Here is a 14704-nt window from a genome sequence, read left to right on the forward strand (position 1 = left end):
TCCAGTGTTCCAAAATGGAGCGGTTGTTCCAGTCCCCAAGGTCCTATGCCTGCTTGGTCTGTTTGCTTCTTGTATCCTGTTGGTCACTCATGCACATTGGCACATGAGGGCTCTACAATGGTGCCCTCTGCAAGCAGTGGTTTCAACACAAAGGGGATCTCAAGGAGTTGGTAACGATCTCCAGAGACGCTGCAGCGATCTACGATGGTGGGCTGTGGACGCAACCTTTCTCAAGGAAGGACGTTTTCACTGCTGCCTTCGGTGGCCACAGTCATGACAGATGCTTCCACTCTAGGGTGGGGAGCTCATCTGGGGGACCTGGAGATCAAGGATCGTTGGTCTCCAGTGGAACAGACTTCATATCAATCTGTTAGAATTGCGGGCGATACGTCTGGCTCTCAAGGCCTTCCTCCCGTACCTTCGCGGTCAGTCAGTTCAGGTGCTGACAGACAACGCTACCGCGGTGTGGTATATAAACAAGCAGGGAGGAGTAGGGTCGTATTTTCTCTGCAGAGGGGCTCTGCGACTCTGGTCCTTGCTTTGGGACCATAGGATTTGCTTGGTAGCGAATCATCTGGCCGGAGTGCTCAATGTACGCGCGGACACTCAGTTGACATTTTTCGGCTGATCACGGGGGGCGTCTCCATCCGGATCTGGTCCTGCACATCTTTCAGACTTTGGGTTCTCCAAGGATCTGTTTGCCACTCGGGAGAATGCGCACTGTCCGTCATTCTGCAGCCTCCAGTATGCAGTGCAAGGAGCTTTGGGGGATGCATTTGAGATCTCTGTGCAACCAGTTGTTCTACGCATTACCCCTCCCCCCCCACCCCTCCCCCCCCCGGTCATTTTAGTAGCCCTGGATTGGCCAAGAAGCGTGTGGTACTCAGACCTTCTCCAACTCTCGCTGTGCCCTCCGCTCCATCTCCCTTTCACTGCAGACCTCCTCTCGCAGGGGCAGGTTCTATACCCCCACCTCCAAGGCCTGGAGATTGAACAGGGCAACCTGAGTTTTTTCTCTCTCCCAGCAGAGGTAGTGGATGTTATTCTATCAGCCAGGCGACACTCCACTAAGACTGTTTATGCCGGCAGATGGGCATAATTCGTGGCTTGGTGTGGAGAGAAGCAAATTGATCCTTTTGAGGGCCCACCTCTCTGATGTTCTGTTTGCTTTAGCACAGAAGGGTTGTGCGGTTGCTACTGTTAAGGGCTATTTGGCGGCACTGTTGGCCTTTCTTTGCCTTCCCGATCAGCCCTCCTTGTTTAAATCGCCTATTGTTATTTGGTTCTTCAAGGGTTTAACTAATAGGTTTCTTCCCACTCCTTTTCATATGACTCCGTGAGATCTGAATCTCATTTTAACTTTTTTAATGGGGTCACCGTTCAAACCCATGCATTCTTGCCCACTAAGGTTTCTAGTTCTTAAGACGGTTTTTCTGATAGCTATAACCTCGGCTAGGCATGTGGGTGAGCTTCAGGCTCTTTGTTAAACCTCCCTTTACTTTATTCTTTCCTGATAAAGTGGTGCTGAAAACCAGGGCGGTTTTCCTACCTAAAGTTGTCGCTCCCTTTCATATGGGGCAGATCATTACCCTTCCATCTTGCTACCCTCCTCCTCACCCCTTGAAGAAGGAATAGAAGCTCCACTGTTTGGACCCCAGAAGGGCTTTCAGGTTTTTATATTGAGAGGACGAAAGACTTTTGCCTGGAGGACCAGCTGTTCGTGGGATATATTGGAAAGAGGGAGGGCAAGAGTGGTCCATAAAAGAACGATCTCCAGGTGGGGTCATTCTTTGTATCAAGGTTTGCTACTCGTTGGGAAAGAAGGTTCCCCCTGAGGGTATTAGAGCCCATTCCACCAGGTGAAGTCTGCCGCTCTGGCAAGAGGGGTTCCGGTGGTGGATATTTGCAAGGCAGCAACTTGGGCGTCCCTCCACACCTTCGCAGAGCATTACTGCTTTGACTCGGAGGTTAGGAGGGACGGCCATTTTTCACAATCTGTGTTGCAGGATTTCTTGGTGTAACCAGTCAGGCACCGACCTCTGAGTGCGGTACTGCTTTGGGACTCTATTCATAAGGTGAGGAATCCACAGGTAGTTGTATCCATCAAAAGAACAAGTTACTTACCTTCGGTAACGCTTTTTCTGGTGGATACACTAGCTGCCTGTGGATTCCTCACGGTCCCACCCGCCTCCCCATTGCCTGTCTGGTTATACTAAGTTGTTTGCGTAATGTTTTAGATATGGTACTATTTTATTCTTCTATCTATTTACTGTAACGTAATTATTGTGTGGTATTTGTGTTTTTGTCTGTACTTTTATGGCATTTGCCGAATAAAGTTTTGTGACTGACTGACAAGTTGTTTGTTTTACAAGTGTAAATAGATTTTGGTGATTGTGTCTGTATATATATTACATTATATTATATATAGGTTATAATTCTATTGCATCATTATGGTTTTCTACATATATGTATTCATTTGAGCTATTGTGAGGTCGGTTTTCACCTGTTCGCCTCAAAGGCACGTAAAAAAATGGGTGAAACTGACAGCATGCCGGCGAGGACCTCTTATTGGCACGATGACATCAGACTGAGTCGCGTGGAGCCGTGCAATTGTGACATACTCGACGTAGAGAGCTGGGAAGAAGATTTTCTGTTGGATGCTGGCGCATGGGAGAATTCATAAGGTGAGGAATCCACAGGTAGCTATTGTATCCACCAGAAAAAGCGTTACCGAAGGTTAGTAACTTGTTCTTTGTGTTTTGTTTTGTTTGTGGTTAGTGTGCGTTTGTTTCTGACCTGTTATGGAAAGGAGGAGGTTTTCATATGTCAACCTATGCATTGGAGATCAATTAATCAGTAATAAATGGTGATTTAATGGCATGTAATACGATATCCTAGATAAAAGAACCTGCATTCCTTCCTCTGCAGCATGATGGAAAGCCGTATTGCCACAAACCCTGCTATGCTGCTCTCTTTGGTCCTAAAGGTAAGAAAAACCCGGAGATCAGGGTTGTCATGTCCATATTTAACCTGCAAGAATAATTATATGTAATTTAACAAGTTGTAGAAGGATAAGCACTAAATAAAACCGTGGCACAAGAGAAAGTGCTCAACTGATGGCTTGTGCAAATCTTAATCATAACTGTTAGACAATTGCTTTTTGTTTGAAATTATTCGAAACCTCATCGGATTTTACTTAGAAATGTTAGTTACTTTAATAATTAACCTGATCTGAGGATCAAGGAACAGTAAATGGATAAAATGGCATTGTGATGATATACAATTTATATGTTATGTTCTTGCTTCCTCCTACGTACCAAGAGATGTGTGCCCCTGTAGCTTCTTTTCGTAATATATGCCTGGACTCATTCAGGTCATGCTCAGTCTCCGCACACACCGGTGTCTCCCAACATTCTTGTTTTGGAAGTCTTTGTATAGACTATCCTCTTGATGTCCACCATCTACTAGTCCTTCTGCGCTGGTACTTACTGTTCTGGGGCCAGGAGTTTCCGCCTTGTCTGTTATCCTTCCAGTTATCAAATATGTGACACCAAGGCAGCCAAATACCGCTGGACCTATTTTTCAGTTGATCCTTGACTTGTATGTACCGTTGAAGTACCAGAGAGTCAATCAAGCGCTCTTGTTGGATGTCCGACTTTTTTTTTTTTTTTTCAAAAGCCATACTTAAAATAATAATCGACCTAAATGCCTTAGCAGTCCAGTTTCTGGAAGACTTTCGGAAATTTCTCACTTGCAATTGGTGGATAAATCAAAGGCAGTGGTAGTGAATGAATAGCATATGGTCTCTTATGCCTGCACTGAATGAGTAACCATATATCCAGGGAGCTATTTTTTTTTTCTAGATTGTTGATTTAGCATGTTGGTGATCAATGGGCAAAATAAATGACAGGCATAGTATTAACCTTCGAATCACCCAAAAAATGACATCTTGCTTAATCCCTGTAAGGCAACTATTGTGCACTGTCCTATGATTTGATGTATCCATCAATCATAGCGGAGCACAGAGGTAGAAGGCCCTGGTGTGGCAGAACACAGGTTGGGCAGAGTTCGTGCCCGTGGAAACTCCGTGTCCATGAAGGTGTCGGGAAGTCCTGTACTATGAATTGTGATTTATATTGCAGTGAAAGTAGGGGGCACATTGGTATAAAATAGTCGCTATGTGGTCTAGAAATCTGCTCGGATTAGGTAGTCTGTTTATGCTCTACAGTATTAAGTGGTTCAAATCTTGGGCTAACTTTAATTGGCAGCTCTGCTTACAAGCGGAATACTAATGCGAACTAGGACTTGTACAGGGCCTCTGCTTTGTGCACGGTGCTGCTCCGTGCCCGGCTCTTTGATGCGAATTTCTCGAGGTGCATTGAAGTGACTAACTATACATTCCGACACTTGGTCCGGAGGATGGTGTTTGTACTGATCAGACAAGTTGGGACCGAAACATTGATGCAGTGATGACCACAGTTATCTAATGATACAGAGAAAGAGAATTCCCTTCAGCCTCAAGTATTTTGCCTTTTTTGAGCCAAAGAGGACTATATCCCTGGGCGATGCCTGTGCTACTTGGGACCATCACTTTCAACATTTTTAATGTTGATGTAAGTGCAACAGGAAAGTGCGACTTTACTGATTAAACAGTTTTGAGCCTTCATTTGTAACAAACACCTTTTCCTGATCTAATATAATGAATCAATTGTATCCAATACATATACAAAGTTACGCCTGACATGATCCATTCTCTTATGTTCTGCTGTTTATTGCATGTAACAAGGTTAGCAGATAGATTCTGTACTGCTGTTCCATAAGCAAAACGGGTTTGTAAATGTTCTCCTCCAGGGGATCCTTTTGTGTGCTTGTATTTATACCTAGTATCAGCGGTGGGAGTGTTTGGTTATTGGGTTGCCCTAGTGTGTTACGTCGCTAATTTTACAAAGCCGCAGTGAAGTGACTTATTAACTAATGTTCTACTGAAGGAGACTGTAGGGTATAAAAGCCGATGAGCCATGCCTAGCAGGAGTACATGTCTGTGGGCGCAGACAACATCACAGGCACTGAGAGTGTAGACTACAGGAAGACATGCATTTGGCTCAACTGTGGCACTGACCCACTGGTATGCTACTTGGATTTTAGCTGACAGGCTTGGACTTTATTTGAGTGTTTTGTCGGATTAGAAGTCCAAGGTTTTCCACTAGCAAGGAATCCCACCTTAATGAACCAGGACTCATTCACGTCATCACTCCATTTCGATCTAGCTGCTTAGGCCAACTCATTGACCATACGGTGTCAACTAATTTGACGTTTTGGTCCACCTGCCTGAGGGAATCCAGACATTTCTCCATCTCGGAAACGTAATCAGTACTCCTAAACAATAAAGTATAGCTGGCATGTTGTACGAAATGTAAAAAATAAGTGCACTGCTGTCAATATGAAATGTGAAAACATCACACAACAACAAGCAAAAGTAGAAACTACACTGCTGTTAACCATCAAAAAAACATTTTAGGCCTAACCTCCACACTGATGAGCAAGGTGAAAGTTCATTTAAGAACGTAGTAGAATGAGGAACATGAAAGGGTCATCTATTAAAGGCCAACTCATGTCTGACTAACCCTGCAAGTATTTACGACATCCGCACCGGAGTCCCCGGATTGCAGACTGATTACACAATGGGTACATAACTGAATTGGCCCAAAGCACATAGGTGCACAACCTAAAATGGATACAAGGAAGGAACCAAATTCTGAACACTCAGAAGTCCCAGACACACAATGCTGTCAGCACACACTTCAAATAAATTACATTTACAAAAGAGCACTTACGCATTCATAGGTCAAAAAAATGCTTTGTCATAAACCTTTGAACGTATAATAAAGAGCTAGTAATGACTTTGCCTAGAAATTTGAGGTTATGGGGGGGGCACATGTTAAAGTGTTTTTCCATTTTAATCTGTAAACTTGCAAGTTATCTATTATTGATCATGTGAAATAAAGTATTGTACTGATGTGTATAAAAAAAAGGCTTGTCTGTGAACAGGCATTCGAGAACGTAGAGGCAGTTTGTGCAGGGGTGAGGTGCAATCTGCAGTGCATTCTCATTGTTGTGACAGTAAACACTGTCTTTGGATTGCCAAGAAGAGTGTGTGCTAATTTTTATGTCTTGAGAGCGGTTTCATTCACCCTGTAATAGTGCAGCCACGACCCAAAGTCGTGCTCAGAGTGCTGGGCCACGAACCCGAACGCTTTGAGGAAGCAGTCCCTAAAGCTACTTGTGGCCTTGCGCTCGGCTCCGCATCACTCCCGGTTGAGAGGATGGTCCCAAGAATGGTTGTGGAGCCCCCATTCTTCATCGTCCCACTCTAAGTCCTTGGGACGGTCAGGCAAGTTGAGGAACATGAAGTCAAAGAACAGCAAGCATTCTTCGACTTCACCCATCTGTCGACTGACACAATGCGGGGAAAAAGAGCATTGCTGCACTAGGCCTCTGTCCTCTGAGCTTGCTTCTGGGTCAGCTCCATGCCTCCCTGACTTTCCGTGACCCGGAGCAACCCCTGCCCAACTCCATGAGTTCTATGAGGCCATGTGCTGCATATTTGGGCAGTCCAACTCTGCCGGAGCGCCTTTGAGCCCAGTGGGGTCGACAGGGGCCTCCTCTGGTTCCACGCTGGCGGCTTCGGCCTGGACTTCGGAGGGCACCCAGGGATCCAGATCCGAACTGGCGTTGGTCGTACCATCCCCCTTCCTTCCTACAAACTGAGCCGGACCAACGTTGATTTAGACTTCGACAGGGACATTGCTCTCTAGGTCGGATTCTGATCCATATTTTTGGGGTTTGGGATATGGTGAGAATTGGGATACTGTGAGGATTGGGAGGGTCTAGGCCCTTTGGAATACCAGTTTGAAGATCCCAAGGACTGGAGTACTGACCTGGGTGAAGCCAGTGGTGTGCGCGCACACCCACCCTGTTGCTGGCATGGTTTTTATTCCTACCTTGGCTATGGAGGAGGGAGCTTCCTATTCTGTGGTCATGCAGAGAGAGGCTGAGATCCTGGGCCTTGAGCTGCCTTCAGTGGCAGTCAGGAGTAAACTCCTGACTGAGGTGCTTCACCCTGGGGCTTCCTCTTCTGAACCCCTTTTGCCCTTTATTGATGTCTTGCTGAGTACTTGGCCCAAACCCAGCACAGGGGCTCCTGTAAACAGGATAATCACTCGCCGCCATAGACCAGCTTCCTGTGGCCAAGTGTTACTGATGAAACACCTTACCCCTGAGAGCTTGGTTATCCAAGCCTCCCCGTCCCCAGGCGCATTCCCTTCCGCACAGCCAGATAGGGAATCCAAAAGGCTGGAACCTCTTGGGTAGATGTTTTCTTCCGCCAGCCTTGCATGGCGTTCAGTGAACACCACATGCTCTTTTGGCTGTTACACCTATACTTTATAGACACGGTTGCACAGGTGCTGATTATATAATTCCTAACAACCATCTCCTCCTGCACCATAGCCTGTAAACTTGGCTCCGGATGATCTAGATTGTCACAACCTGATGGAGAGAGCGGCAAAAAAATCTCAACTGCCAAAATCAGTCAAACAGTCTTGACTGTTTTCTTTGTGATTTTTAGAGAGCCTACAAAAATTGGTACAAGCCATCCTGATGATAGCTTACATATGGGAAGAAGGAACGAAGATTATGAGGAACCCTGCAACGATCGCAACAGTCTTGTGTCGTATAGATCAATACTAGGCTTCAGAAGACTCCTGTGCCTGCTTAGTCAGACACCCAAAGCCTGACTGCTATCTGTCAAGCAGCTCAGCACCGTTTCAAAAACCCCTCCACGCCTATCTCTGCTCCACCAGATGGAGAGCAGGCGCTTGTACAATATAGGCAAGTTTTTTTGACCTTGTCTGCCATCACAGTCTTTTTTTTGATAAAGATTTTTTTATTGATTTTTGCAAGAGAAAGAAAAATCATGATACAAACATCAAAACACGATGCCAACAGGCATCCAACATTGGTCGAACCTGTGATCCCAGACAGCGCTTATATTAGAGATGGCATGTTATTCAGGAGCCTAGTGCGGCCTCCCATTTCCCCCATATCCTATTGTATTTATTTGGACATCCTCTGGCCTCATATACAAGTTTTTCACTCTGCGCTCACCAATCCACTCCCCGTCTCCATTTAGCCAATGATGGGGCACTCTTGGCCTTTCAGTTTGCCACTATATCCCTCTTAGCCACTAAGCACGCCACCCCGAGGAAAATTCGATCTGGTCTCCTTAGCTCGGTGTCGCCCATGATCCCAAGGAGGAGGGACAGAGGCTCTCTCTCTATATTCTCCTGTAACACCTCAGAAACCTCCCCCAAGACAGCTCCCCAATAGGCTACCATGGCCGGGCAGGTCCATACCATGTGGAAGAAGTCAGCTGTAGGATTTCTGCAACGGGGGCACTCCGCAGTGGGGCGGAGGCCCGCTCTGTGTAGTTTGTCTGGTGTGAAGTATGCTGTGTGCAAAAAATAAGTTTGTATCAGTCTAAGGCGGGTAGCGATCGCCAGGGCACGCGGGGCCATTAGCGCCTCACCCCATTCCATCTCTTCCATGGGGCCTACCCACCCCTCCCATCTCTGGCGAAGTACCCCCAGGGAACCCGAGGTGCCGGAGACCAGGGTGCGATATATCTGGGAAACACCTCCCCTGCCCAGGCCCCCCATCAATGCCTTGGCCTCCATGAGGCTGCATTCGGGTATGGTTTCTCCCACTCGGATATGTACTGATAAGGCATGTCGGAGCTGGAGGTATCTGTGGAACTGTTTTATTTAATGAAAAGTTTTTCTGGAGATCTTCGAAGGACCGTAAGTGTGACCCGTTCCAGACATCGCAGAGCGTGGAGATGCCTATGTTATCCCAGTTCTGAAACCCCTCCAGGCCCGCCACCTCCACCAATTGCCTCCCATGCCACAGTGGGGTCTGTTGGGTAAGTCGCCCCCACCACCCCGTCGATTTTTGAGCTGTCCGCCATCCCTGTAGAACCACCCTGGTCACGTCTGGGACGTCTCGAGAGATCGGACCTCCATAGAGGGTGCCCAAAATCCGTGGGTAACCCATCGTTTGGAGCTCCAGTCGGTATGCCGGGTCTGTCCACCCACCCCCCATCCAGTCATTAATCACAAGTACTTGTGACGCAAGGTGGTAGTAATGGATATTGGACATGCCCAAACCTCCATCATATACATCCCTCTGGCAAGTTTTGAGCGCTAACCGTGGGCGGGCTCCGCTCCATATCAATTGGTGCGCCAATGAGTCCATTTCCCCAAACCATTTCCTAGGGATGGGATGGGGAAAATTTTGCAGGAGATAGAGGAGCCTAGGAAGGATCATCATCTTGTAGAGCGCTATTCTACCAAGCAGGTTAAGAGGGAGTGTCCTCCAGTGTAGGAGATCACTTCTGATTTTTCTGGTTAACGGTGTAATGTTAAGTTCCCATGTCAACTCAGGGAGAAGTGAAATATATATTCCCAGGTATTTAAAGCTGTTTCTTCGTACTGGAATATTCCGCTGCCAGTCCACACATTCTCCGGAGCGGTGTAGGGGGACCAATAGGGACTTGGCGGGGTTCAGGATCAGCCCCGAGGCTTCTGCGAAAAGGCCCAGGATCTCTAGCACGCGGGGGATTCTTTTAGCCGGGTTGGAGATATATAGGAGGACAACGTCTGCGTATAGCGCCACACGATCCTCTGCACAAGCGGGCCAGGACAAGCCTTCGATCAGGGGATCTCCTTGCAGCAGTATTGCAAGAGGCTCTATCATTAACGCGAAGAGCAATGGGGATAGCGGGCAACCCTGTCGGGTTCCGCGGCCAATAGGGAACGGGTCGGAGACCACTCCATTCACCCGGACTCGAGCTGTCGGCTTGGAGTACAGGAGTCTCACCAGGCCGCGGAATCTGGGACCGAGCCCATTTTTCTGCAGGACCAGTTCAAGGTAGGACCAATCCACTGTCAAAGGCTTTTTCAAAGTCCAGTAAGAGTAATGCCATGGGTGTGTGTGAAAGAGTCTTGCGATGTGCCAGAGCCAGATGCAACCGCCTAATGCAGTGCCTGGTACTACGAGTGGGCATGAAGCCACATTGGTCAGGGTGCACTAATGTGGGCATTATCTCCTTCAATCTGGAGGCCAGGGTCGAAGAAAGCACTTTGATCTCAATATTTAGAAGTGAGATGGGTCGGTATGCCGAACAATGCCGCGATGGGGGTTGGGTTTTAGCGATCACTACTATCGTAGCTTGGTCAATCTCGGTGGGAAATCAGCCTAATTTCTCGGCTTCTCCATACATGTTGAGTAGGTGGGGACCCAATATATCACTGCATTTGCTATATATCTCTGCCGGGAGTCCGTCAGGGCCTGGGGTCTTGCCCGGTGCCAGGTTGGAAATTGCACTGGTGATCTCTGCAAGGCTAATAGTTTCGTCCAGCCTATCTCTTGTCTCCAGGGAGATCCTGGTGAGAGTGACCTCATTCAGGAGGGGAGTCTCTTTCTCAATGGCGGGGCGGGGGTGCATTGCATAGAGGCGGGCATAATAGGAGGCAAAGCTTTGTGCGATTTCAGCCGGTGTCCTAGAGAGGGAGGCCGAGGGCTCTAAAATCTCAGGTATAACCCTGCTGGCCAGAGGGCGAGAGGCCAGCCAGTGCAAGAGCTTCCCATTTTTGTCCCCCCAGGCATATATACGGGCTACCGAAGCTCTCCACATGCACCTAGCCGAATCTAGCATTATGTGTTTAATTTCTTCTCTGACCATAGTCAGCTGCCTCAGGGCAGCGGCAGACGAAGAGGTCATTTGTTGGCGTTCCAGTCTCGGGGCCCTGGCCTCCAGGTCAGAGATCTGGGAGTTCCTGTCCCGCTCGCGGGAACGGAGAAGGTGCTTGGCATGCCCTCTGAGGGTAGCCTTACAGGCGGCCCATAGTGTTCCCGGGGATCGGACCGACCCCAGATTCAGATCAAAATATTGAGTTAGTTGATTTCTGATCTCCTGGGTATAGTCTTTGTCTTGTAAGTACCATGCGTTTAGGCGCCATACCGGGCGTCTGGAGGGATCTGCTCCACCCAGGCGGTCCCGCACTGGTGCGTGGTCCGAGACTCCCCGGGGGAGTATCTCTGTCCCTGTGACGCTCGAGAGGTCCAGAGCGGACATGAATACCAGGTCTATTCTGGATTGTGTCCGGTGGGCGGCCGATGTGTGGGTGTATCGACGATCCCTAGGGTGCCAGGTTCTCCATACCTCGCAAAGGCCAAGGCTCTCAGTCCAGCCAGTAAGAGCCGAGGCCCTGGCTAATCTACTGGCCGTAATTCCACAGGATACATCCAAATCTGGATCGAGAACCACGTTGAAGTCCCCTCCCAGCAGGGTGGTCCCTTGGGGCAGTCCCACAACCACTCGGCGAAGCGAGTGCAAGAAGGCATCAAGTCTCGTCGGGGGGGCATATGCAGATATAAAATTTATCGGTGTTCCATGAAGAGTCCCCGTGGCCACTACAAATCTGCCCTGTGGGTCGGCCTGCGTGGCTGTGATCACCACAGGCAGAGAGCGGTGAAGTAAAATGGCTACCCCTCTAGAACCCCTGGAGAAGCCCGCGTGGTATACTCTGTCATATCCTCCCAGTATGAGCATGGGGCACCTAGTCCCAAGGAGGTGGGTTTCCTGCAAGAGGACCACTAAGGGGGAGTATCTGCGGAGAGTGTTAAATACTGCTGACCTCTTAATCTTGTCCAACAGGCCATTTACGTTCCAGGAAAGGACCTGAGTTAATGAGTGCCAGGCATGAGTTGCATAGGTGTTGCATAGGGCTGAGTCAGGCTGTGGACCCAGGGACGACCATTCCAAACATAACAGTAAAATAATAAGGAAGCTAACCAACTTATTCCTATCTAGGCTAACTTCAAAAGCCCATCCCCCCCAACCATCCCCCTCCCCATACTCCCACCCCGGAAGCATCTGTCGCCCAAATACCCAACCAAAACCAGACAGCCAGCAAGACTGTCCTTGGGGTGGATATAATCGGATCAATTACAATTAGTGGTAACCTGCCAAGTCTCGGGTGTCGTATAGTAGAGTGGCTTGACGCCTTCTGTAGTGACCCTTGTAAGGTCTGCATAGGTAAGTCGGACATCCCAAGTCTTTTGGACTCCCATCAGCGGGAGTCAAATGCGTCATATTAACCGAGGGCCGGGGACTGGCTCAAGCTGTTATCATCTGTCGTTTGGCTTGAGGTCTGAGGCTCAGAAGGGTCCTCGGGTTTCCTCTCTATTTGTGAGCCAGAGTCTCGGGTTTCCTCATTATTTGCCAAAGTGTTTGTCTCTTTCGGTCTCCCTCTCCGGGATCTGGTACGCCTCTGGCTCCTCTGGGGGCCTCCCGGTATGGGGGGGGGTCTGACCCGAGGGGCCCTCTCCGTGTGTCCCAGGGGCCCCCCCCCCCCCTCAGGCTCCGATGCTCTCCTCCGTCAGCCAGTCCCAAGCCTCTTCAGGTGTTTCAAAAAAGTGCGTTCGCCCGGCCAAGAGGACCTTGAGCCGCGCGGGGAAGAGGAGCATGTATGAAAGTTGCATCGCTCTAAGTTTCTGCTTAACGTGCTCGTACGACCGGCGGCGGATCTGGACCTCACGGGTATAGTTTGGGAATATTAGGATTTTATGGTTCTCCCATTGAAGATCTTCCGATCTCCTAGCCTCCTTAAGGGTATTGTCTCTATCTTTGAAGTTAAAGAAGCGCGCAATCATTGGGCGTTTTGGGCCGCCTGGTGGGGGCGAGGAGCCAGTGCCCTGTGGGCTCTTTCGATCGCAAACCAGGGCGAAAGGGACTGGTCCGGCATCCAGGTTTTAATCCACTTCTCTAGGAACTCAGAGGCGCCGCCATCTTCTATGCCCTCCGGAAATCCGATGAAACGCAGGTTATTGCGTCTGGACAGGTTTTCTGCATCCTCCGCACGACGGTGCAGCTCGCCGGTTCGAGTCTGCAGCTGGGCCACTTTACTTCTGAGGTCAGCTAGGTCGTTTTCAGTCTGGGAGACTCTAGTTTCAACCTCGGTGATCCGGTTCACTGCGTTTCTGAGGTCCTGTCGAACAAGACCCACGTCTTCTCGTACTTCCCCGATCTTAGTCTCTACAGCAGACTGTGATGATTGAATGGCTTGAAGGATGGCATTCACTCCATCTGGTGCGGGGCCTCCGCTAGCTGTGTCTCCCTCTCCTCACTGGCCCGCCGGCGTCATGAACTGGTCAATCTTTTGCTGGGAGGAGGGGGGTTGTTTGTTCGCCTTCTCTCCCCATCCCCATCACGATATCGGAAACAGGAGTCAGGTAGCTCGCTTCTTGCAGTCTTTCAAATCAAGTCTAGGTCTCTTGCACGTTTGTTATTACCACGGCTACAAAGAAGGCGTGGGGAGAGGCATTCAGGCCCAAGTTGTGGTCTTCTCCACCTTTGGGATCCGGTGACTCCACGATGAGTCCAGCTCTGTCCCGGCCCAGCTGTAAATTGCCATTGGGTATTAAATGTTAAGGGGGGGGGGGCAGGGAATCTTCTTTCCCTAACTCCTCTCCCCTCCCCCACCCCGTTCTCACCTCGTGCCGGTACCTTCAGTAGGGCCTCGACCGGCCCTGGTGTTGATTACGCTGCTTCAGTGATGCCACAAGGTCGCTCAAGGCCATCGCCCTCCGTTAGGCCAGATCGCGGTATGTTTCCCGGTGTGGCCGCGATCCATGGTAGGCCTGTTCAGATCAGGGACTCGGAGGGTGTCCCCAAGTTCCTCCATTCAATTGCTGGTTATTTGGTCGTGCCAGTATCTTCAGAGCAGCCTCGTCCTGCCCCGGTGTCTCTGCTGCACTCCATGGACCCCCAGCATGTTTCTGTCGTCACTCAGGGCACCAGGGAGTCTCTCTCCGCAACCGCCCCTCCGTTGCTCCAGCCCCGGCCAGCGGGGTCTCCCTCTGCCATCACAGTCTTATGACTGAGAAGCCCTCTTCCGGAAACATGTGGCAGGTGCCTTGCAGGCCATCAGGGCAGGCAGCAATATTGCTAAATCATTGGGCACCCTACAATTTCAGGAAGTTCCCTTTCGAGGAGCATGCAGAAGAGGTTTTATCATATAGAGGGTGTCATTAACTCTTTCAGCAGTATTAGCCCTACCAACACTAGTACAGGCAATCCTAACAGCAGCCTTATCAAACACCACCGGCAGTGACCTATAAGCAAGTCCCTCACCCCAAACATTGCAGATTTCAATGTTTCACTGTAGCTTGTACCCACTATCAGTTCAAGGTCCTCCCATTTGGCCTCAATTCAGCTCCCCATATTTTTACTAGATGCCTAGCCCCCGTGACAGCTTTGAGGAAAAGGGTCTCTTTTTGGCATGGTTAGTCCCCCACTTTTTGCCTGATGTATGATGTAGCCTAGAAATTGATAGTGCCCAGGCCCCCTGCTAACCAAGGTTCCCTGTGCCAGAGCTGTTTCCGTTAAACGGTTGTGATGCATTGGCAGAATTGGATACACCTTTAGCTACCACTGTAAGTCCATAGTAAAAGGTACTTAGGTGCCTAGGGTACTAAGTGTAGGCCCCTGAGGGCAGGAGCACTGATTGTGCCACTCTCTAGGGCAATACATCCAGATGCACCCAGCCCTGCCATTGCAGGCTGAGCGTCCTGGTGCAAAGCT

At 49.4% G+C, this 14704-nt stretch overlaps 1 protein-coding gene across 1 annotated transcript in view; it reads left to right on the plus strand.

Moving 5' to 3' along the window:
* Positions 1 to 14704, plus strand: part of CRIP3 (cysteine rich protein 3) — a 276234-nt gene that overhangs the window by 84379 nt on the left and 177151 nt on the right. Inside the window, exon 3 of the mRNA XM_069236386.1 lies at positions 2929 to 2986. Within this exon, the coding sequence (XP_069092487.1) occupies positions 2929 to 2986 (58 nt within the window). The remainder of the gene's footprint in view (positions 1 to 2928; positions 2987 to 14704) is intronic.

Source organism: Pleurodeles waltl, chromosome 5 (assembly GCF_031143425.1).
Source record: "Pleurodeles waltl isolate 20211129_DDA chromosome 5, aPleWal1.hap1.20221129, whole genome shotgun sequence".
Classification (NCBI taxonomy): Eukaryota; Metazoa; Chordata; class Amphibia; order Caudata; family Salamandridae; genus Pleurodeles; species Pleurodeles waltl.